The sequence below is a fragment of the Nannospalax galili genome, unplaced genomic scaffold (genome assembly GCF_000622305.1).
Source record: "Nannospalax galili isolate Female #2095 unplaced genomic scaffold, S.galili_v1.0 scaffold713, whole genome shotgun sequence".
Lineage (NCBI taxonomy): Eukaryota > Metazoa > Chordata > Mammalia > Rodentia > Spalacidae > Nannospalax > Nannospalax galili.
In genome coordinates this window covers 1530134-1556044 of record NW_008333780.1, presented here as the reverse complement: position 1 = coordinate 1556044, position 25911 = coordinate 1530134, and the positions used below count along the sequence as shown (strand labels likewise).

Here is a 25911-nt window from a genome sequence, read left to right as displayed (position 1 = left end):
AGAGAGAGAGAGAGAGAGAGAGAGAGAGAGAGAGAGAGAGAGTTGCAAATATATCTAGCAATTGTCCTTTTTGGAACTTAACGAAATAACTAAAGATGTATAGTTCAGGATTTTCATCAAAGCATTATATTTAGAAAATTGGAAACAAACTGTCCTTAACTCCAGTTCCAGGGTAATCTGAAGCCCTCTTCTGACCTCCCCAGCACTACATGACACGGGTGCACTCACACACATGCATGTGTATTGCCTGCATGTGTATAAGTGCACCCGTGTCATGCAAAATGCCCGTCGAGATCAGAAGAGGGCTTCAGATTACCCTGGAACTGGAGTTAAGGACAGTTTGTAACCACCATGTGGGTGCTGGGAATCCAATCCCGGTTCTCTGCAAGAGCAGGCAGCACTCTTAACCACTGAGCCATCTCTCCAGCCCCATAAAAAAAAATTTAAAGTAAAAATACTTTTTTAAAAATAAAAGGCTAAAAGGAAAAGGGAAGAAGGTTTAGCCCTCTGTGTGTGCTGGGATTCGCACCCAGGACTTCTGCAAGAACAACCAGTGTTCTTAACCGCTGAGCCATTTCTCCAGCCCATAAAATATTTTTTTAAAAAAGACACATACATGGGCCAGGCATGATGGCACATGCCTTCAATCCCAGCACTGGGGAGGCAAAGGCAGGCAGATTTCAAGGATAGCAGAGATCAAGGATAGCCTGGTCTTCACAGCAAGTTCTGAGCCAGCTGTGGCTACATAGAGATCCTGTCTCAAAAAAAAAAAAAAAAAAAAAAAAAAGAATACACTGCTATACAACAATTAGCTATCTACAGATTGCAAAATCAGAAACAACTTTGTTCTTTTTGTTTTCCCATATTTTCTACAATATTAGGAAAAACTAATTAAAACAGTCATTATATAATATTTACGAAACTCAAATTGTTTGTGTTTCAGTTTAATCAAAGACTGGGTTATTAGAACAAAAAATAATGTGTATATAATAGTTTGGAGCTTTTCCCAAAACATTCTGACCATTCTATAGGAAATACGGGGGCTAAAGAGATGGCCCAGTGGTCAGGAGCACCTGCTGTTCTTGCAGAGGACCTGGGTTAGAGCCCCAGAACCTACATGGCAGCTAACAACTGTCTGTTCCCCAGTTCCAAGGGATTCTGACGCCCTCTTCTGATCTCCAAGGGCACTGCATGACACGGGTGCACTTACATACATGCAGGCAATACACTCATACACATAAAATAAAAAATAACAAATACAATTTTTTAAAAGATACCATAGAACATGTCCAAAATGTCTATTTGCAAAATGTTATTCGATAATTAAAAGTGAAATATACTTTGATTTAGTTACCTATCCAGGGCTTCCTTGAAATATTTTCTCTGGACATCAAACTGAAAGACTGTACGTTCACAATCAGTTGAGGCATTATCGCTACCCCCATGTTTCTTCAGGAAAGCATCAAATCCATTCTCATCTGGATATTTCAAGCTACCCATGAATACCACTAAATGAAAAGAACAGATAGTCACACAACAAAAAGATGTAGACAACATTTTTATTATCAAAGATGAATTTTTCATATGCACAGAAAATATACAACACAAGAACAATGGTTATCTGGCTAATACTTAGCACATACACTGGCTTTGCACATTCTATAATACTCATATATTACTTTGAATACAAAGAAAAACCAAACATTTCATTTTTAAAGAAAGACAAATAATTTGCTTACAAAAAGGTTAAAACTTAAACATAAGCACATATGCAGATTAACCACTACTATAAAAAGTTATCAGATAAGAAATTTACTTTCAAATAGCTTAGAATATTAAAATATAAAAAATGAGTAATTCAGAAAAGCAAATATGTATGTAAACATTTGCAACTGTGTAACATCCACATAGGTTTTATTCAGATATACTCATAATTAAACCGATAGTTCCCTTTTAGGGTATATTAATCACGCCTTCTCATTATCTGTATTTTTGATGCTCTGCTTTCACAGGGTATTTATTAACCCTGAAGCCAACTGCTGCAACCAGGGATACTAGAGAATGGCAACTGTCTCTTGACCTGTTCACTGTACCATACCTGAAACAATACCTATATTAAAATGGGTTTGGTGCTGGGGAGATGGCTTAACAGTTAAGCATAAAAGCTAGAGTTCAGATCCCAACAACCCATGAAAAATGCTGGGTAGGTGTGGTAGCCTACTGACAATTCCAGCCTCAAAAGGCAGAGATAGGGGACCCCCAGACCCCAGAGCAAACTGGCTAGTGAGACTAGCCATATTGGCAAGCTCTGGGTTTGATTACAAGACCTTGCCTCAATAAATTAAGGTGGAAGATAGAGGATGATGCTGAACATCAACCTCCATGTGCTCATGCACTTATCCATACACACGTGTTCACACACATGCATACCACACACACACACAAAAACATGGAAAAAGAAAAAAGGTTTTCATTAAGATCCTCAATACAAGCATAGAAATTAAAGGTCTTTCCCTATTAGCATTTTCTTCTTAGCTTTTTCTCTTGTTAAATGTATTTCACTTAACAAATTACTAATCTAATCTTGAAATCCATTTCAATTCATACAAAAACTTTTTTTGTTTTTTGTTGTTGTTTTGGTTTGGTTTTGGTTTTTTTGAGACAGGGTCTCCCTGTGGCTCCAGCTGGCCTGAAATTCGCTATGTAGACCAGGCTGGCAGAAATCCATCTGCCCCTGTCTCCCTAAGTGGTGGGATTAAAGGCGTGCACCACCACACCTGGCAATTCACACAAATTTAAAGGGAAAAAGAAAATCACACTGGGGAATGATATTTTACAAGATCTTACTGTGCTCCAAAAAGTGTGCCAGCCCAGGCAGGTCATCTGGATCAGCAAAACTCCCAACTCCAACACACAGAGCCGCTGCAGACTGGAGTAAGTAGAACACATACAAATAGTTGAGTCAATCCTAAAGTAGTTATCAGCATTTGAAGGATTCATTTGGAGGAGTAAATTTTCCAACAGAAACTAGAAAAATTCTTTCCCTGGGAATCAGGAGGAGCAGCAAAGTGAAACTCACCAGAACTGTGTCAGTTTCACCCTGCTGCTCCTCCTCTTGCCATCCTGCCAAATGCTCAACAGGTGCAGACCTAAGGGAAAAAGCAGAAACAGACAGAAAAAAGGGAAGAAGCCAGCCACCCAAATCATTTCATGTTGCTGCACCAGAATTCTGAACCAAGTGTGTTCCCTGAATTATTAGAGTTTGGAAATCTACAGAACTAACATGTGCATATAGAATAAACATCTCTAAGCAATTAAAGAACTTTATGTTGTTCAGTAACTCAGTTACAAAATGTGAAACTTTTCAGTATGTTACTCTGAAAGCTTTATTTTTTAAAATAAGGGGTAAAATAACTGTAGAAAAATATTTAACAAGAATAGTAAATAAGTGATTAAAAGATAAAATCTTTAGCTATTTAAAAAAACTACAGAACTAGACTTTAAAGAGGCTTTTTAGTTCTTCATTTTGTATTAAATATAGACATATATATTATACATTACTTATCAATATACTTTTGCCAAATTCCTTGGGGAAATCAATTTTTAATAAAATGCCCAAAAGGTACACACAAAACTCCACATTTAAAATGATTGGGTCACACTATTGCCTCACTAGTTAAGAGAGATTTTTCTCAAGCAGAAGAAATGGTCAATTTGAAAATTAAGTGTCAATTTTAAAGAGCTAATCCATCTGATGAAACAGATTGTTTTGATCAAGTTATCCTCTTAAAAAATAGCCATGTACCTGACATACAAGCCAAGTTTGTGTCAGAAAACAAGTTTGTCTTTAGAAGAACCAAACAGCCTCATTGATGCTCCAAGTCCATTTTTGAAGACTTAGGCACATTAGTTCATTTAAAACACGAAAAAATATCCACTTCTTCAAACCACAGTCTAACCTGTTCTGTGATGTTTAACAGATGCCTAACCTGCTTTCAGCTCCAACTACCCCATAAAGATTTCTTGTCTGGACCAGCAGGGTTGAAGATATTTTTGAATAAGTTGACTTAAACCACAGTCTATCAGTCAGCTTTGACCACAGCAAAAACAGGTTCTGCGACTGCTAGAAAAGAAATTCATACTTGAGAATTTTCTACCCAAGAAATTCATACTTGAGAATTGAGTTATAAAACTCAAAGTTATGAACAAATCATAATTTAATATATATCATACTTAAATTTCAATCTTGTTAATTTATTAACTTTTCAGATCAAGAACAACTTTTGGGAGAAGGAAACAATTAGATAAAGGCTCTCCAAAAGCTAATAGATTGTTTTTCTTCCTATTCCATTTATTAATGAGAACTATTTACCTTAAACAAGGCTCACATTTCACAAATGAAAATTAAATCCTGAAATCACTTCAAAACCTATACAATTCTCAAGCCACCTCTTATCTAAACTAACTGAATTTTCCCTTTCCAGGCACATAGCCACACAATATAAACCATCTCCCATTACTGCAATCATAGAATCATTTCTTTCACTAGGATGTCCACTGCTTCAGAACCAAAATGATTTGCTCTCTTCAAACCATAACTATTTTATCAATTAACAGAAAATAATATAAAGTCCAGGGGCTGGAAAGATGCTGAGCAGCTAAGGGCACTGGCTGCTCTTGCAGAGGACCCAAGTTCGATTCCAAGCACCTACATGGCAGCTAACACTCAGTTCCAGGAGCATCTGACACCCTCTTCTGGCCTCCATGGGTACATTTACATACATGCGCATAAAACACTCATTCACATTTACCAAGTAGAATATATATTCATTTTTTTCACTGTTTTGAGTTTACCTCTAAAGTTTTCCAAGCTAATACCACTTGGCCTACTCTGCTACCTACACACACACACACACACACACACACACACAAAAATAAATAAATAAATAAATAAATAAGCAACCAGCCATCTCTCAAAATCTACATAGAAAGGAGTAAAAAGCTTCTTAAAACACGACTTAATCCCAAAAATATCTGGTGAAAAAATGGGTACAACATTTCTTTTAAAAAAGTTTTTTTTTTCTCATGAAGAATGATTATTAATTCATTTAAAAGAATTATTGAGCCAGGTGTGATAGTACATGCCTTTAATATCAGCACTCAGGAGGCAGAGGCAGGTTGATCTCTGTGAGAGCCATGCCGGTCTGGTCTACATAGCAGGTTCCAGACCAGCTGGGACTACAGGAAGACCGTGTCTCAAAAATTAAAAAGTAAAAAATAAAAAAAAATTATTGCACTTGGGAGGCAGAAGTAGGCAGATTTCTGTGAGTTCAAGGCCAGCCTGGTCTACACAGTAAGTTCCAGGACAGCTGGGGCTACAGGGAGACCCTGTCTCAAAAAGACCAATAAATTAATTAATTAATTAAATAAATAAATAAATAAATAATTGAAGCCAGGAGCAATGGGACATGCCTACCTATTGTCCTAGCTACTGGCAGGATAGCTTGAACCTAGGATTTTGAGACCAACCTGATTCCCATCTCAAAAAAAAAAAAAAAAGCTAGGCATGATAGGGCATATCTATACTCAGTATTCCATTAAGTCCAGTGCTCAGGAAGCTAAAGCAGGAAGACAGAGAGTTCAAGTCTAGACTAAGTTAAGTAGCAAGACCTGGTCTCATATAATCATTATTACTTATAACACATTTTCAAATCTTTTTTTAAACTAGAAATTGAATCTTTTTTATTATTTATTTGCGTGTGTGTGTGTGTGTATGTGATGTATGTGAGAGTGCAGATGTGCATAAGTGGGTCAGAGGACAGCTTTCAGGAGTCTAACTCAGGTCATCAAGCTTGTGTAGCAAGCATCTTTACATGCCGAGTCATCTCACCAGTCCCAGAGGCTGACTACTTTCAGGTATTCCTGTGAGATCTAAATTAACAATCTAACTATAAATTCTGTCTTTAAGACTGTACCATGTTGATGTACTGATTCAAGAAACTAACTTTAAGTCAGGCATGATGGTGCATGGCTGTAATCCTAGTAGTTAGGAAGTAGAGGCATGAGGATCAAGTCATCCCAGCTACACAGAGATTTAGAGGCCAGCCTGGGCTACATCAGACCTATCTCAAAAACCAAAAGGAAAAAGGAAGAAAGAAACTACTATAATGTCTTCAAAATGTTATCCTCTAGATTCCCAACTGCAAAATGAAGACATTCTTCAAACAGTACCCATATACCTAGCTGGGTGTGGTGGCACATGCCTTTAGTCCTAGCACTGGGGAGGCAGAGACAGGCAGATCTCTGTGAGTTCGAGGCCAGCCTGGTCTACATAATAAGTTCCAGATCAGCTGGAGCTACAGGGAGACCCTGTCTCAAAAAGACAAAAAAAAGAAAAAAAAAATCACTAAAAGAATTTGAACTCCCTATTGTAGGCTGGCCTTGAATTCAGAGATCAGCCTGCCTCCTGAGTGCTGGGATTAAAGGTGTGCACCACTATGATACTTTCTCATTAAAAAAAAAAAAAAAAAAAATCAAACTCAATTCTCTAGATAGAAATTACCTATGTAACAACTCTTAGAACGCTAGCCTTGGATGACGGTTTTTGTTTTGTTTTGTTTTGTTTTTGAGACAGGGTTTCCCTGTAGCCCCAGCTGACCTGGAACTTGCTATGTAGACCAGTCTGGCCTTGATCTCAGAGATCCCCCTGCTTCTGCCTCTCGAGTGCTGAGATTAAAGAGGTGCACCATCACACCCGGCTTCCAGTGAAGATTTTATACTGGCCTGTTTTCTTTTCCATCTCTCTAAGGATGACAGACTCGCTTATTCCTTTGTCTTAAGGCTAAAAATTATTCAGATTCTCACATCCTGACATTTTTTTAAAGCATACAATGTGTATAAATACATATAAATTCAAATATTGCTATCTTTTTACCCCTAAGAGGTATTGGGTGAGTTCTGCACTTTTTAAAAAAAATTTTCCCTATTAGTCCCTATAGTTCAATATTTATTGCTTTTATAATCAGAGCAAAATGTTTTCAAAACATAATCCTTACACAGAATAGAACTTTACTAAAAATAAAGTTATATACTTCCTTTTTGATATTAAAAAAATAAAGCATGAAGAAAAAATAAAGCAAGAGTTCAACAATTATCCGAGTTACCAAACGAGAAAGACAGCAGATAGGACTCACACCTGTTTTTCAGTGTTTTTTTTCCTAGTTTCTGCCCTCTCTTCCAATTCTTCCAATTCATTATCCTCAGTATCAAGATCATCATCATCATGTTCATCATCATCAAATTCATCTTCATCATCAAAACCCTCTTCATCATCATCCTCTATCTCAGCTCCAGAATCTTCATCATCGTCATCCTCCTCCTCCTCTTCCTCCTCCTCCTCCTCTTCCTCCTCCTCATCTGTTGTATTTCCTGTTTTACCATCCACATTACTTAGATCTGAAATCAAAAGTGCCTGCAAGCCATTCTGTAATTTGATGTATCTGGAAAAAAAAAATCACAAAATATCTTTTTATTCAGCTCTTCTAAGAAGAATCTAAGTGGGGCTAGAGAGATGGCTCAGCAGTTAAAAGCACACATGTCCTATTCTTCCAGAGCACCTGAGTTTGGGTCCCAGGACCATATTAGGCAGATCACAACCACCTGTAGCTCTAGAGGGTCTGACACCTTCTTCTGGCCTCTGTGGGCACATGCACTCATATATACACATGATTAAAAATTTCTTGTGTGTGTGTGTGTGTGTGTGTGTGTGTGTACACATATACATACAAAAAACCAACACTACAAAAGTACTCCCACTTACCTGAAGTTTTGGTTACTCATAGTCAACCATGGTCCAAGCCATACTAATTAATACATTTTTTAATTGGGCATCATTCCATCCAGTCCAGGGGCATAAATAAAGATTTCATAAAAATAATAATGATTATCTGTCTGGGATATCCATGCCATATACACTGTCTGCCCATTAACCACTGTTAAGGTTATCAGATGGGCCATTATGGTATCATAGTGTTTATGTTCAAAAGTAACTTTTAATTTAACAATGGCCTCCAAAGCTCAAGACAGGTGATGCTGTTAATTTGGCAATGCCAAAGAGAAGTCATAAGTATTTCCTTTAAGTGGAAAGGTAAAAGTTCTCAAATGAATCTTTTTAAAAAAATGTATATGCCGAAGTAGCCCAAGATCTACAGAAGGAACAAATATATCCATGAAATTACTATCTCAAACCACCAAAGCTACTCTTATTTCACTAAAAGTAAAGATTCAAAAAAGCATCGAATATGTCTATGAGTAATATGCATAGGGTTTGGTATTACTCCTGATTTCAAGTATCCATTAGGGGACTTTGGATTGAATCCTCCAGAATCAGGAAAGACCAATGCCAACTGGTTGATCTGAGTAAGGAACCTCAAAAGCAAATCAGTTTCTTTTTTGTTTCTGTTTTTGTTGTTGATTGTTTTTTGATAGGGTCCTAGTCACAGCCCACCTGGAATTAATGATGTGAACCAGGGTGGCCTTGATCTCATAGCGATCCACCTGCCTCTGCCTCCAGAGGACTGGGATTAAAGACTCACTAATCAGTTTCCTAATAGCTGGAAGGAAATGAAGGGATACACTTTACTGTCTTGCTTATACTGTTTGAGTTCTTAATCATAAAAATCTATTTATATATTCAAAAGGCAGGTGGTAGGGCTAGGGCTGGTGTTCGGTGGTAGTGCTATAGTGCTTGCCTCTATGTGAAACAGCCAGGTGCTGTAGTAGCTCAGCCTGCTGTCCCAGGACTGGGACAGAAAGATCATTAGTGCCTAAAAATTGGGAAATTAAGCATGCAACCCACCTCTTCCTATTTCCTTAGAAGCAAACATTCTACCATAACAGAAGACAATCTAGAAAAACACCTCTCAATATTCAAAGCAGTCATGCCGGCAATAAGTATCAAAATCACATAAATTTAAAGCTTATTGATTTGCTTTGCTAAAATGCATTTGATATTACATGAGTTTCCAAAGCTGTTTTAGTAGACTGAAGAAACGGCTCTATCTCTTAGAAAACTTAATCCCACAGAACTATAGCCCTGTAGGAAAATGATTATTTAGTAAAACTACTGTGGCAATTTGATGACCAAGTGTCTTATCATAGCCTGCTCCCATTTATACCAAATTTTTTATGGACTTATTCAATAAGCATCTTCTATTTAACAAAGTGTGACATTTATGCTGCATTAGGAAAAAAAAGCATAAAACCACAATCCTCACCATCAAGTACACACTGTTTAGTAAGAGAGTTTGAGCTCATCAAACCAGGAATGAAAGAGGTAAACATAGAATGTTCCTGAAAGAAGGAAGCTATCAGGGAAGGCCTCTGAAACACAAGCACTGAAGTTGAAAAGAGTTAAGCAGAGGTCTGATCTCCAGAATGCCACAGCTGGACTTGGAGGCATGTGAGAAGGGAGTAGAAGGTTAGGAGAGTCCCAGAAGCTCCTGGGCCAGTAAGCCTGGCAGCAAGAGACTCTGAAGCAAAGTGGAAGGCATGGTCCAGCACCCAAAGTGGTCTGACCTCCACACATGCACACCCACACTTACACACATAAATGAACACACACACAGAGTTAAGAAGAAACTAGAAATGCATAATATTAAAGTGAGATGAAGAAAGAAGCCTCTAGCTCAAGTCTCTTTACTCAAATAGTATATTTTCTCTGAAATATTTTTATGTCCATATCAAAAATATTTAAACAATAGAAAAAATTTTGTGATTATTTTTCTTTTGTTTGTACTTGGGAATAAAATCATAGAAGTTGGGAAGCAGAAATGGGCACTGTTAACAGACCATAAATTTTAGAAAATATACAAATCTGGTCAAATTAATGGAGAAAACAAAACAGAAAAACCACAGAGCTAAATAAATGTGATAACATACTGATTCTTCTCCCAAAAAATAAAGCCTGGAAAATGCCTAAGTTTCAGATCAATTAAAGAAGAAAAAAAAAGGGGGGGGGTGGCTGGTTAGATGGCTCAGCAGTTAAGAGCATTGACTGCAGAGGACCCAAGTTCGAGTCCCAGCACCCACATGGCAGCTAACAACCATCCACAACTCCAGTTCTAGGGGATCCAATGCCCTCTTCTGACCTCTGCAGGCACTGTACAACACAGATGCACTTACATACATGCAGGCAATACACTCATACACATAAAATAGGAATAATAAATTAAAAAAAAAAGAATACAGAAAGGCTCCTGATATTATGCTCAATTACTAATCAATCTGGAAAAAACTCAAATGCCTACTGTGCTGGATAGCTTCAGTTGTCAACTTGACATATCTGAGAAGAAGGAACTGCAATTGGGGAATCTCCTCTATCAGATCAGTCTATGGGCATGTCTGTAAGGCATTTTCTTGATTGTTGAATAATGTGGGAGGGCCCAGAGGGCCCACCCCACCCCACTGTGGGTGGTGCCACCCCTGGCCAAGTAGTCCTAGAGTTGTATAAGAAAACAGGCCAGAGGAACAAGCCAGTAAGCAGCATTCCTCCATGGTCTGTGCTCCAGTTCCTACCTCCAGGCTCCTGCTGAAATAAACCTCTTCCTCTCCATGTTGGTTTTGGTCAAGGTGTTTGTCACAGCAATAGAAAGCAAACTAGGGCATCTATTGACAACAGAAGGATAAACTTTGGTATGTTCATACAACAGTTCCCCTACAGTGGAATAATATAAAACAGGGAAACACATAATCTAGCAACATCCTACAAAACTGGTTAATCTTCAAGGCATAATAAGCAAAAACAGCAAATTGCAGAAGACAACATGTCACATAAATGTCATTCATACAAGGTCAAAAAATAAGCAAAAGCAAACAACGTTTAGGCATACACTTGCATGGGATAAAACTTAAAAGTTTTACCAAGCAAAACAATAGAATGATGGACCAAAAACTTTAGAAGAGTTGGAATAGGAAGGCAACCTAGAAGAAAACAGAGGAACAGAAAAAGAAAAACAAGTGAATCCTAGTTCTTGGGCCCAGAGAAAAAGAGCAGCTGAGAAGGCTCCATCTGAGGGCAGCCATCTGCAAGGCAGTCTGTGCTACAATGTACCATTTTCAGAACTGTGCCCCCTGAACACACTATAGAACATCAATTACTAGTCTCCTCTCTTTTTTTGTTGTTAAAACTTTGGTTTTTTAATTATTTTATGTATATGAATGTATTGCCTGCATGTATGTAAGTGCATTCATGTCGTGCAATGCCCATGGAGGTCAGGGGAGGGCATCAGATCCCCCCCAGAACTGGTTGTTAGCTGCGGTGTGGATACTGAGATTCAAACCCAGGTCTCCTGCATGAGTATTCAGTGCTATTAACTGTTGAACTCTCTCTCCAACCCCCAATCTCTAGTCTCTTTAATCTCTAGTCTCTCTAGTCTCTTCAAACTAGTTCACACTGTGGCTACTTTTTTTTTTTATTTTGTAACTTTGCTACATTTGAATGTTAAAGAGTAAAACTTTTCTTTTTCTTCCTAAATCCCCTATCTCTGGCAAATACCGCACATTTGAGAAATACTTGAATAAACAAAATAATCTTAATAGACAAGTGTGGTGGTACATGTCTGTAACCCTAGTGCTAGGGAGGGAGAGGTGGAGATCCTGAACTCTGGGATACATAATGAAAGAAACAATGTCTCAAAGTTTTCTCTCATCATGTGTCAACAGTATCAATTCAATTCAGTTGTCTACTCTAGTAGTAACTGCTAAGTTTGAAGTGACTGGACAAATTAGCCTCTATGAATATTGTATATAGAAAAACTATAGAAAAAGAAATGAATGCAGTATAACTTAAAGTAGAATGCTAATAATCATCACCGAAGTCAGGAAAACTACTTGTGAAGCAGAAGAGGGCTCAACTGGACAACGTACAAAGCTTCCAAAATATGAGATATTTCAAAAGCTTATGCTTAATGATTCTTATTAATCATGTCTAAATCTATCATGTGTTGACTGAACTAGTAGTATCATTTGTCCTGCTAGACATCATCAGTCCCATGGGGTTTTAGCAGAAATAGAAGGTGAAGATCTTGACTTGTCCTGACAAGAGAGGTATTCAATAGCATAGCAGTAGAGGAAAAAAGTATTGTCATTTTTCAGCTTAGCACCAAGACTTTTTTTTTCTCAACAGGAAAAATAACCTTCAACTATTATTACTGAGCACCAGATGGCTTTAAGAATTAGCTGCAGGGGCTGAAGAGCTGACTCAGTGGTTAAGAGCACTGGCTTCTTTTGTAGAGGACCTGGGTTCAGTTCCCAGCACCCACATGACAGCTAACAACTGTCCATAAATTCAGCTTCAGGGGATCAGACACCCTCTTCTAACCTCAGTGAGCACTGCACAACACGGGTACCCATACATACATGCAGGCAGTACACTCATGAACATAAAATAAAAATAATAAAGGTTTATAAAAAAATTATCAAATTTTAACAGAAGCTAATTCTTTCTGTTTTGGTTTAGGGTTTTTTGGTTTTTTTTTTGTTTGTTTGTTTGTTTTTTTTTTTGATACAAGGTCTCCTTGTTAGCCACAGCTGGCCTGGAACTCACTATGTAGACCAGGTTGGCCTCGAACTCACAGGTATCCACCTGCCTCTGCCTCCCAAGTGCCGGGATTAAAGACATGCACCACCACACCTGGCACACTATTTTTTTAAATATTTTATTTATTATTTTTAGTTTATGTGTATGAGTGTATTGCTTACAGGTATGTAAGTGTGCCCATGTCATGCAATACCCGAGGAGGTTAGAAGAGGGAGTCAGATCCCCTGGAACTGGAGTTACAGCCAGCTGTTAGCCGCCATGTGGGTACTGAGAATTGAACCCACGTCTTCTGCAAGAGCAGCCAGTGTTCTTAACTGCTAAGCCACTCCAGCCCCTTGATAACAATTCTTAATAAATTTAACCTAAAACTAAAAAGAAAAACATGGTTCATATGTAGAACACATACCTTGGGTAAAGCACCCAGGAGATAATGTTTGAATCAGAAACAGCAGTGGTGGCCATAACCGTGATCCCAGCACTCTCTGCTTTCCAAGTGCTAGGGTTACACCTGGCTTTTATGCCTGCTTATTCTTTTTCCTTTTTTATGGGGGGTTTCTTTTTTGAGGCAGGGTCTCCCTGTAGCCCCAGATGGCCTGGAATTTGCTGTGTAGACCAGGCTGGCCTTGAACTCACAGAGATCCACCTGCCTCCACTGGGACTAAAGGTGTGTGCCACCACCCCCAGCTTTTGTGCCTCGCTTTTTTTGTAACTTGCCTATTTATACCTGTTTCTAGGAAACTCAGGTATTTTTAGAAATTTGCCAGAATACAAATTTAATATAAGAACTTTCTGGGAAAATATTCCTAAGGGTTCCACAAAAATGCCTAGCACTCATACATTCAAATACTCTATAAACAGTATCAGAGAATCTACAAGGTGCTGGGCACAGAGTGTATAAAGCAGACATGCTCTTCATGGTCATGAGGTTTTAGTCTAGCAAACATTTGTCAAACTGAGTTAATAAGGCAAGAGCTAAAGTCACTATACTTCATCTATGAAACCTATAATTCAGTTTCAGTATCTGCACCCTGATAACACTGCTCCAGAAAGTCTGATGATGATGACCATCATCAGTTCTTCACAATATGGTACCTTTTTATCTTTCTCTCTCTCTGTCTCTCTGTCTCTCTCTCTGACAGGGTCTCCCTGTAGCTCCAGCTGACCTGGAACTCTCTATGTAGACTAGGCTGGCCTCAGTCTCACAGAGATCCACCTGCCTCTGCCTCCCAAGTGGGCCACCACACCCTGCTACAGAGTACCTTTTTCAAAACAACTAAAAAACAATCTAGTTCTCTATATTCTTACTAACTCATCAGCCCACATTAAATAAATTTGTCTAAGGAACAGTAACAGATAAAAAATGTTTATTAAAGTCAAAAGATTTAATGTACTTCAACCTTAAGAGTGCTTAATCTGTCAAGTAAGCTTGATCTCATGAGATAATTCCTAGATTATATTTACAGACTAACATAATGGAAATCTGGATTCAGGTATCAGACTAAGGAGCTGGATGTTGTCAAGTTCCTAAAAAGCACATAACGATTTCCTTCGTAACTCTAAGGGCCTATTATCAGATCAATATATACATACATATATATGCATACACATATAAATGAAATTAATTTCTCATATATTCAATGAAGCACTATTACTCAAGAGTCAAAAAGAACAACAAATAAACCCATGTTCTTATCATTCAATATAAAAATAAATTATCTCTTATTTTCTGATATATGGCTACCTTCTGGCAATTTAGATTTTTCTGAGGCTTCTGCTAGTAAATAAGTCACCTCACTACTGAACTAGGAAGTCAGCATATACTAGCATTCTCAATGCAGTTGTTGGATTGTGCTCCTTCTGTTCAACAGCATGTAATGGTAAACATAACAAATGCTCAGAAATAGCTTGCTTTATTTCCTATAGTAAATATAAAGAACTTATTAAAATAACCAGGTCAGCAAGATGGCTCATCACAGCAAGCCTGGTGGCCTGAGTTGAGTCCCAGCCCCAGAACCCACATAGTGGAGGGAACCAAACTCCACAAGTTGTCTTCTGGCCTGCCCCCCACCACACACACACACACACACACACACACACTGCCTTCTCTGTACTTCTAACAGTTTGACCAAAATTTAAATTAAAAAGAATTAATTAGAAGGGCCTGCCCTTTCATGTTTCTTTTACCTTCCTCCATAAAAATACATGTCTTTCTACAAAGAGATTAAACAAAAAAGTCTTTTAAAAAACTCATTTTACCCAATCCAAACTTACCAGCATTAAGCACTCTTTGTTATTAAAATAATTTATTAGAATGCACCACTACTAATCCTGTCCATCTAGAATTTCTTCCCTGAACCAATAAAGATTTAAGTAATAGTTCACAACCTCAAGTCCCTTAATCCTTCTATAAGAAAAGCTAATTAACACTTACCTGGTATTTAAACAGCAAACTAAAAAGGCTTAACAGGGGCTGGTGAAATGGCTCAGCAGTAAAGGTACTTGCTGATAAGCCTGATACCCTAAATTTCATCCCCGGTACCCACATGATGAAAGGAGAGAACTGACTCCAGCAAGTTGTTCTCTGACCTCCACATTTGGTGCCATTGCATGCACCAAATGCTAGTTCTAAAGTTTGCCACTTTTATTTAAAGCAACAAAATTTTCTCTTCAAAAGATGAACTGAAAGACAGTGTGATGGTGAATGACTATAATCCCAGCTCTGGGAGGGAAGAAGAAGGACTGTCCCAAGTTTGAGTCAGCCTTGTCTAAATAGCCAGTTTCACACCAGCCAAAGCTACATAGTAAGACCCTGGCTCAAAAAAATAAGTCTACTTGAAATTTAGTACATAAAAAAAGGTCAGGGGTTGGACAGATGGCTCAGCAGTTAAGAACATTGACTGTTCTTGCAGAAGACCTGGGTTCAAATCCCAATACCCATGTGGCAGCTAACAACTGTCTATAACTCCAGTTCCAGGGGATCCGAAGGTCTCTTCTGCCCTCCTCGGGCATTGCACATTTGTGCACTTACTTACATGCAGGCAAAACACTCATACACATAAAAATTTTTTAAAAATCTTAAAAAAAAGCTCAAGCTGAAAAAAAGCAAAGGAAATTATTAGAAATCCTTGTTCTAAACCTTTTTCACTTTTAAAACAAAAAGTTGACCCACTAAGACAATAACTTAACAAAGGTCCATATTTTGCTTTTTCCTTGTTTTGATTTTTAAGGCAGTGTCTTACGTAGCCCAGGCTGGCCTTGAGCTCACTATATAGTCAAGGATGGCCTTGACTCTTGACTTTTTATCCTCCTGCTTTATTTCCCCAGTGCTAGGATTACAGGGTTGCACCACCATGCCCCACTCTCATTTTACTTTTTAAAATGTATGCTCTAACACTGTAAGTTTCCTGAAAAAGGCTGTTTTAATCATCTTTCTATGTCACCTGAATAAAATGTTATTTGTTACGTTATCTTTGACCAAGTTTCAGAAAAGCTAGTTTGGCATCTGCCACATAATAATTAGTTTAGTAAGTATTTGTCAGTTTGCTGAAAATAAAGTCATTGAATACATCTAGAGCAATGAGAATAGTAACATATTGTGCATAGTTCATAAACATTAACTGTTATTAAGTAACTTTGAACAGAAAAAAAAAACTTAAAACCTTTACTTAAAATTTAATCTGGGAAGCAAAAACCAAGCAACTTCATCACTTTCAACTTGCTCATTTACATATTACAGATACAACTACATCTTTGATAACAATTTGTTTCTAATTTATAAAGTTATCGTGACCCTGACAGTCTAAGCAAAAATGATACAGACATTAAGCTAGTCTTAAGTTGGGGCTATTTCACTTCTTTCTAAACCTCAGTCTCAGTCATCTGTGAAATGGAGCTGCAGAGAAGTGAAGAAGATCTCTAAGGTTCTTTCCTATTCTAAAACTGTAGGTTTATAATAAATTTGGGCCTAGACTCTGTTGGCTTCCAACTTAGCATGTAAGAACTTTATTAAAAAGTCAGTCAGAGCCCGGTATGTGGCGGAAGCCTTTAAACCGGGAGGCAGAGGCTTGGGCGGATCTCTGTAAGATCGAGGACAGACGGGTCTCCATATAGAGTTCCAGGCCAGCTTGGGGCTACAGGGAGACCCTGTCTCAAAAAGACCAAAAAAAAAGGTCAGCCAATAGTGCACTGAATCCGGTGTGTCAGATGGCCAGTTTCATACACGCTCCGATATTATTCAGAGTAAGGGTCTCAACTTCTTCAACCAGTAAAACGAAGCTGTTGGACAATATGAAGTGTTTAAAATATAAAGTAGGCACATTTGATGAAACAAGCTAGCCCAGAAGTTTGTTCAGATGGAGACTGAGTCACCATTCCAGAGGATTGGAACATCGGAGGATTAGAACAGATCTTAGTAGCCTACCATTCACCCAACTGAGGCCTCAGTCCTCTCTGACATCTTTCTAAAAGAAGCGATCTAGCCATTGTAGTTATGACGATCTACCCACTGACACAAGGCACTCCATCTTAGGCCAGCTATAATGCAAAGTTCTTTGACTGAAGCCACACCATTCTCTTTGAAATTTTCACTCACTGTTTTACTCTCTTTCATTTAAGGATTCCCGAATATTTATGGATAGCGACTGAATATTAGTAGCATTCCCTTTAAATATCCTCTCCTCCAAAACTAACATCGCCAACTGTCAACCTCGCTCATAGCGTACTCCTACCCCCTTACATCCGTTCTTGCTTTAATGAATGTCAAAATTACTCCAAAAGCTCTTCCCGTTCCGACACCCCGACTCCTTATGGAACACCCCAAACTGCCCGGGCCACCTCCACCCAAACATACATTTGGGGTGCGTAGTAATGCCCTGTTGCTCCTCCGGGAGGTACGGAGACTAGAAGGGACCGGGACACCAAAGGAAGCCCGCACCCTGTTCTCCCAGTCCAGGCCTCCTCCCTCACCGGTACTGCTTGGGGTCGCTGGGGGACTTGACGATCTCGGGATCGCCGGCATTACTTAGAGTCCCGCTCCGTCTCTCCTCCTCCGATTCATCCGCTCCGAGACGGGCCATCCGGCCGCTCTCGCCCTGATCCTGGCCATTGGACTGCAGGTCCGGGCAGCTGCAGGTGGACTTCGCCTTGTTTCTTCCGGGCATGATGAGCGTAGGAAAGGGTCTCGGTTCTTCGCACAGACCCCGTGCTTCGACTCTTCCCGGCGCCGTGAGCTCCCGCCCTGGCTCACACCACAACTTCCTCCCGGTGGCAGAGACTGCAGCAACCGCAACTCTTCTCAGCATTCACCAGCAAGCGTGGCGCAGGGCATCCCGCTCCCCAGGCCCTCCTCCTCCTTCAGCCCCTCCTCCTCCGGGGTCCAGAGGCGGCCGCGGCCGGCGTTGTTGCTGCCGCAGCCGCAGGGGAAGACAGGCCTGAACCCCTCCTCCAACCCGGCCTCTCTCTCACCGACTTCCCTCATACCTCCTGACGGCCGATGACGCTACTTATGCTAAGCCAATCACAAGGCCGGACGGCCATCACGTTCGCAGAAACAGCCAATGGGAGCAGGGACCAATGGGGCCTGCCGGGACCCGGAGCACCCAGAGAGCCTTTCGAACCCCGACGTGGGCGGGGCGGAGAGGCGGGGCTTAGGGCTCGAAGGACGATGGGAGAACCTTCGGGGCGATTGTGATGTAAGCGGGTGGCTATTTCGAGAAGACCGCGGAGTAGCTAGAGCTCCGGTGGCGGAGGAACGTGAGGGGTGACGGCGAGACTGAGTACCCTTCTTTCTTATTTCTTCCCTATTTGCGGCATATTTGACGGATCCTACCCTCAGAGACCAGGAAGAGCCTTTGGCTGTGACTCAGCAAGTCAAAAAAACCCAACAGAAGCCCGGAAGTCTTTTCCTACCTTGGCGGGGTGGTCCCTGTTATAATGTGGTGCTAAGCACCGGAAATAACCATTACATCTTTCCACCCCGCAGGCTGCCAAACCATTGATGCTTTTCACTCTCAAAGCCTGAGAGAGTGCGTAAAAGAGCGGCTTGAATGTGCTCATTCCTATTCGCGAAATGTTTTTAGTTTCTCCGCGGACTAATTTCCTCAGTCAGCTTTTATTGAGAAGCATCATGTTAGGCTGCTGCCCTCAAGTTAACCTTCCCAAATTTTTTTATTTGCCGTGGCATTTGCTGGGCAGTCTAAGAGGTGACTGAAACATGTAATGAAAAATAAAAAGTAGTTTAAGATACAATATAATGATACAGTTGGATAAATAGATCCTAACAGGAGGAATAAACATCTACAATATGAATAAGTGGAGAAAGGCTCGAAACAGGTAGCTGTCATTTTGTCATTAAATATTTTTCTGGCCTCTGAGCTCCAGGAAATGGAGGTTAAGTCATGAACCAAACACAATCCTTGCCTTCCTGGAATTTACATTGTATTGGAAGAAACTGACCATCAAGTAAAGTATTCAAAAACCAATAAATGCGGGGGGTGGTGCGGGTTGGGGTGTAATCTCAGCACTTAGAAGGTAGGGACAGGTGGATCTCTGAGTTTGAGGCCAGCCTGATCTGAGTTCCAGGACAGACAGGGTTATGTAATAAGACCCTATCTACAGCAGCACCAAAATACGTAAATAAATGCTGAGAACACAATGCAAGACATGAAGATGAAAGGGGAGGATAAGTGAATTGAGGCAAAAGAATATTCGAAAGTATTCAGATTTCCTGGTTTCAAAACATCTTCAAGAACCTATCAGTTTTTAAAATACTCATCTCTACTGGGCTCCTCATTTGAAGCAGCTTTTTCTGTTCAGTCTTAGCATGGCTTCCCCGTGCATAATAAAACAATTAGTAAATGTTTGCTGTTGAGTAAATACCTGAAATGATAGTTCTGTATGCGAGGTTCTTCTCCGCTCCAAAATAATAATGCTATGGAAATCTTCAAATTCAACTATCAAATTAAAATTCCCTAACTAGAAAAATAATTTACATTCTTAAGTGTGACCTGGTTTTCCCTATCATGAAACATTCCATTATTCATCTAACAAATTGAGGTCCTGCCAGAAATTGGGAGTAAAGAACAAAATATTTCCCCACCCCTCGGAGCTTTCAAAAGAACTAGTGGAGAGACAGACATTAAAGAAGCACACACATTTAAATCTATAATTGTAAAAAATTCTAAATGGGGATAAAGAGATAGGCCTAGTCAAGGGGTTTTTCCAAAGAAGAAGAATTTAAGCTAACCTTTGAAAATGTAAGAATTGGTGTAGCTTATGAGAAGTTCTGGGTATGGCGAAACTAGTGATCTGGAAGCAAAAAGGAGTCCGTGGCAAAGGTCACACAGAATCTTAAGAATACGTCATTGACTTGTCTTATGCATCATTGGATTCCCAGATCTTAGAATGCTTTCTGGTATGCTATATTTACACCATGAGTAATGTGTGAACGAATGGAGAAAAGGAATGATCACAGTTGTTTTCCAAGCAGATCACTATGACTGCTATGATGAGTTAAAAATGAATTGGATGCTGGGGTAATGGTTCTGTAAAGTTCTTTTGCTGTGCAAGCATGAGGATGGGAGTTGTGATCCTCAGAACCCACCAAATGTGGTAGCCACCTGTAATCCCAGCACTTGGGAAGCAAAGGCAAGGGATCTCCAGGTTGACTAGCCAGAAATGAGGTTCAGTGAGAGACCTTGCCTCAAAATGGAGGGTGATTGAAGCACGCACTTGACATCAACTTCAGGCCTCCGCATATGTGCCCACACACATGAAAATGCATACATGTATGCACACATACCACACACACAAAGAAAATAAGCCGGGTGTGGTGATGCACGCCTGTAGTACCAGCACTCAGCAGACAGAGGCAGGCGGATCTCTGTGAGCTCGAGGCCAGCCTGGTCTACATAGTGAGTTCCAGGTCAGCTGAGGCTACAGGGAGACCCTGTCTGGGGGGGGGGGGGAGAAATTGAAGCAAGGAGGAGACAAGGGCAAGGCAAGACTGGAAGTTTGAAGAGAATAAATGTATCTGTAGTCTGACCTGGGACTATTCAGGGGGATGAGACAGGCACATCAATTGAAAATCTCCCCCCAAAGAAAAGAGCAGTTGGGAAGCTATCAGAGTAATACAGGCATGAAAATAGCTTGAATTTGAGTAGTGACAGTAGAGATGGAGAAATGTAAACAGACATGGGTTTAGAACATGGAATTGACTGGTTTTAGTACTGATTTTTTTTTTTTAAGTTTTATTTGTGAGTGTGCCACGTGTGCTGATACCTGCTGAGGCCTGAAGAAGGGGTCAGATCCCTTGGAGATGGTGTTACCGTCAATTGTGAACTGAGATCCAAATTCAGGCCCTCTGGAAGAGCTCTTAACTGCTGGGTCACCTCTCCATCCACAATAGTGATTTTTAAAATATTTTTTTATTTTTTATGTGTATGAGTGTATTGTCTGCACGTGTATAAGTGCACCTGTGTCATGCAATGCCCATGAAGGTCAGAAGGCATCAGATCTCCTGGAAGTGGAGTTATGGACGGTTGTTAGCTGCCATGTGGGTGCTGGGAATCAAACCTGGGTCCTCAGCAAGAGCAGCCAGTGCTCGTAACTGCTGAGCCATCTCTCCAGCCCCACGTGATTTTTTTTTTTTTTAATGTGAAAGGATGAGGTAGGAGAAGTGTCAGGCATAACTCCTTGGTGTCTAATTTTCTGTGTTGGATAGATGATGGTGCTATAAACATCCTAACAAGAGAGAAGATATTCCAAAGAGAGATGCTTGTACCACTCACTCTCTTTGGCTGTCAGGCTATTGAGTCCTCTAAGGAAATAGAATTACCCCAGAAATCTCATACTTGGAGAAAGAAAAAGCTGGATGGCTTGTCAGACCACCTTGCAGGGTAGGCTATAGACCGACAATGATGGGTCAGTGATGGGTGGGGTCGAAATTGCTTAGTTGTGCATACCTCTTGCCCTCTTTAAACCTCATGTCAGGACCAAGAAGATGGGACTTGATGGGTCGCAAGACTTATCTGAAGTTTCTCTTCTGAATGCGGCCACATTGATTAAGCTTCCTTTCTCTACTTTTCACTGGATTTGTCTTTTTAAGTGGCCTATTAAGGACCTGTAGCCCAACTTAGCTTGATAAAGTTGCCCAGGTTTGGACCCTACCAACTCAGCTGGAAACTCAGGGAACAGGAAACTGAAGAAGAAAGTTTGCTGAGAAGAAAACATTAGCTCAGTTTTGGACACACTGTGTCATTTGTGTGGTTACAATAGATCAGTTTTGGACACATTGTGCCATATAAATGAAGATCAGGCCAAAGCTTATTGAATGAGATCATCTACACCAAGATTGTGAAATGAAACAAGAACTGGGCATGGTGGCTTATGCTTGTAATCCCAACACTCAGGAGGCTGAGGCAGGAGAATTGCTGGGAGTTCCAGGCCATTCAGAGCTACATAGTAAGACCCTGTCTCTGAAAAAGAAGAGTAAAGGACCTAATACCTAAGCTTTAAAGAGCTTGTGGAAGAATTGACTGAGAAGAAAAATAGAAGGGGGGGAGCAGTGCCAAACAAGTATAGGAAAACCAGAAGAGCAGGTAATCACATCAAGAATTCCTCTACGTCTAATACAATTCTGGGCCCATCGAAGATGTCAAAAATGTCAGATTAGGGATATAAAATGTAAGAATTTGGTGGAGGAGAGATGATGCAGTGGGTAAAGGTGCTTTCTGCCAAGCCTGACCACCTGAATTTGGTCCTTAGGATATTGTAGAAAGAGAAAAACATTGTAGAAAGAGAAAAACAATTCCCACAAGTTGTCGTCTGACCTCCACATGGCATACACTTACATGTGTGCACACACATAATGTCATAAACATTTTTAGTTAGATAGAATTGGGGGACCAGAGCCCTGGCTGCTCTTGCAGAGGACCTGGGTTCGATTCCCAGCACCCCCTTCCCATGCTGGTGTGATGCTGGGACCAGCAATAAAAGGATAACGTGCAATGCTAGTTTTTGGCCTAATGTATGATTTTATGTTTTCAGTGTTCTGTATACATGTAGAATTGCTAAAGTTGTTATTTCTAGTATTTACAGTAGAAAAATTATTTAGATATTCGATCATTTTAACCAACATTTTAAATCATGACACTTTATTGTATTGTAATAAATTTCACTTTTAACACTGAAAAAAAAAGTTATGTCAGCTAACAACCATCCATAACTCCATTTCAGAGGATCCAACGCCTTCTTCTGACCTCCAAGGGCATTGCACGACACGGGTGCACTTACACACATGCAGGCAATACATTCATACACATAGAATAAAAATACTAAAATAGCTTTGAAAAATTAAAGGGCTGGAGAGATGGCTCATTGGTTAAGAGCACTGGCTGCTCTTGCAGAGGACCCGAGTTTGATTCCTAGTACTCACATAGCTAACAACTGTCCATAATTCCAGTTCCAGGGGATCCAATGCCCTCTTCTGACCTCAGCGGGTATTGTACAACACAGGTACACTTACCTTACAGCATGCAGACAATACACTCACACACAGATACACATAATAAAGATAAATAAAACTTTAAAAAAATAATAAAAATAAATTAAAAAAAAATAATTGGCAAGCCAGGTGTGCTGGTAAACACCTTTAATCCCAGCAGGTGGATCTCTGTGAGTTCAAGCCTAGCCTGGTCTACATAGTGAGACGCTGTCTCAAAAAATAAAGGTCTGGAGAGATGGTTCAGCAGTTAAGAGCACTGGCTGCTCTTGCAGCGGACCTGGGTTCCATTCCCAGCACCCACACGGCTACTAACAACCATCCAAAATTCCAGTTCCAGGGAACCTGACGCCCTCTTCTGACCTCTGTGGGCATTGCACAATACAGGTGCTCTTACATACTTGTAGGCAATACATGCATATGCATACACATAAAAATATTAAAAATAAGAATTGGCAGAAGTCACAGAAGTATTTTATTTTAGCCTCTTCAGATTTATAAAGACAAATACCTACCCAGACAGTTTAAAGTTCACAAATGACCTATGGTCTAGCCAGGACTCTCAAACCAAAAGTACTATTTTCCTATTAAAAAAAATGTTAATGGCACACCTTATTTCAATATTCATAGTCATTGTAAAGAGTATTTCTTGCCAGAAGTAAATAAATTTAAGCACTACCATTTTATAAGAGATTGAGAATTTTAGAAAATTTCAAAAGATCTTGAGGTCAAGAAAGTTACAGACTACAAGTTTATAATTGTGTATGTACATGGGTGCACATGTGTGGGAGCATACATGTGGGGGCCAGGGGACACCTGGGATGTCACTCCTCAGGAGCCATCCACCTTATTTTTTGAAATGGTCTCTTGTGAGTAGACGAGGCTGGCTGCCCAGTGAGCCTCAGGGATCCACCTGTTTCTGCCTTCCCAGTGCTGGGTTGTAAGAGTACGCTACTGTGACTTACACCACCATGACCAGCTTCCTTATTCAGGTTCAGGGGTCAAATTCAGGTCCTCATGCTTGCAGGGCAGGTGCTTTATTGACTGAGGTATCTCCCTAACCTCAAGATTATCATTTTAAACCATTTACCTAAACTTTCTTAGAGTATTTAAATGATTTTTTTCTATTCCCACTTCATCTTCAGCCATCCCATAGTCTTTCCCAATTTTTAACCTCAGTTCGCTTCTATTGGGCTTAGTGACCCTTTTCCTATGATCCTGACAAGAGTTCAGAAATCATCAAAATTAAAAATATCTCATTTTTGTGATTAGTGACTACCTCTAGATGTCATTCTAGTTGATATAATGGCTGTCTACTTGCCTACCAGAGGGAGCCTTGCTTCTAAAATTCAAAAGTAAATTATTTTTCTTTCTTTTTTTTTTTTTTTGTCTGTTTGAGACAGGGTCTCCCTGTAGCCTCAACTGTCCTGGAACTCACTATGTAGACCAGGTTGGCCTCGAACTCACAAAGATCCGCCTGCCTCTGCCTCCCAAGTGCTGGGATTAAAGGCGTGCGCCATCATGCCTGGCCTGTTTTTCTTTTTTAATGCTTAAGATTTGTTGACCATTCTCAGAATCACCTTAAATGATTAAAAATTAAAAGGAAATTAAATAAAGTCTTATCCTTACAATATAGGAAAAAAATCTCTTTTGGAAAATAAAGAAGTCAAAATTAAAGGGAAAAATTATTTTTCTCATACAACACAGTTAAAATATTCAAAACCAAATTTGATTCAGAGACTTTAGGCTTTTAGGTAAATTAGTTAATTCATGTTATATTTTGAATTTGTTCACTACATTCATAGTTTTATCTATGACTATATTTTAGTTATGGTAATTTTATTAAGAGGGAATATTTTGCATTATTTTCTTATTTTTATTGACATATGCCAATTACAAAATGAGTTTTGTTATGACATTTTCATTCACATGCATAATATATTTTGATCACATTTGCCCTCCCCTCTTCCTCCAGTCCCCTTTCTCTTCCCAAATATTCACCCTTGAACATTCATGACTTTTTTTCCTTAAATCTAGATTTCAAAGGTAAATCATTCTAAACTCTATTATCCACCTTTGTATTTTGAGTCAAGCTGTCACAAGTGTGTAGTGTTGATTCTACAGTGAGTGGATGAGCAGTGGCATGAGCCCATTACAGTTTCAAGCCCCAAATTATCTCCCTTTACTATACAAAATTCTCTCACTAATCATTCATTATCTCTTTATAGTTCCTCTTAAATGCCAGTAGCACTCTTAGGAATGAAAGACAGCATTTTGTGAGTAGATTTATTTCTTCTCTTTTTAAAGCATACTTTGGACATCTTGAGATTATCATAAACCTGAGGTGGGTGAGGAGATTGTTGAATGTGGACGAAAAGGCATAGAAAGAAGAGGGAGAAAATAAGGAAAACATTATCTTCAAAATACTGTCCAAGGCTCACACTAAGAAAATTATAGTTTGAAGCTCTAATTAATAGGCCTTCCACCCACTGGTTACTATCCACATGTGGCAGCTTTATATCTATCTAGGTCAAGAAGCAGGCATATTCTTATGGAGTCTTGTCTTGGGGGACTAAATATATATGTAGCACTATACCAAGGAGTTTGTGTGATCATAAATTGTTTTTTTCATCTACTATTGTTATGGTTAGCTTTATCAACTTCACAAAGCCTAGGATCACCTGGGAATATAGTCTTAATGAGAGATTGTCTACCTTGAGTTGGCCCGAAGGCATGTATGTGGGAGATTATCTTAATTGTTTGATGTGGGAAAGGATGACCCAACCCATTGGGGGTGGCACCATTCCTTAGGATG

At 39.7% G+C, this 25911-nt stretch overlaps 1 protein-coding gene across 2 annotated transcripts in view; it reads right to left on the bottom strand.

Moving 5' to 3' along the window:
- The window catches only part of Nrdc (nardilysin convertase), an 82169-nt gene extending 63948 nt beyond the window's left edge, over positions 1-18221 (bottom strand). The window contains exons 1-6 of one of the 2 annotated variants that reach the window (XM_008828444.3): positions 17564-18216; positions 7196-7499; positions 3990-4123; positions 3080-3149; positions 2848-2929; positions 1355-1508 (exon numbers count right to left, since the gene is read on the bottom strand). In XM_008828444.3, coding sequence (XP_008826666.1) covers positions 1355-1508; positions 2848-2929; positions 3080-3149; positions 3990-4123; positions 7196-7499; positions 17564-17898 — 1079 coding nt within the window. In that variant the 5' untranslated portion in view covers positions 17899-18216. Of the gene's footprint in view, positions 1-1354; positions 1509-2847; positions 2930-3079; positions 3150-3989; positions 4124-7195; positions 7500-17563 lie in introns of both variants that reach the window. The other variant, XM_008828445.2, reaches the window with a different exon arrangement.
- Between the last annotated feature and the right edge of the window lie 7690 nt (positions 18222-25911).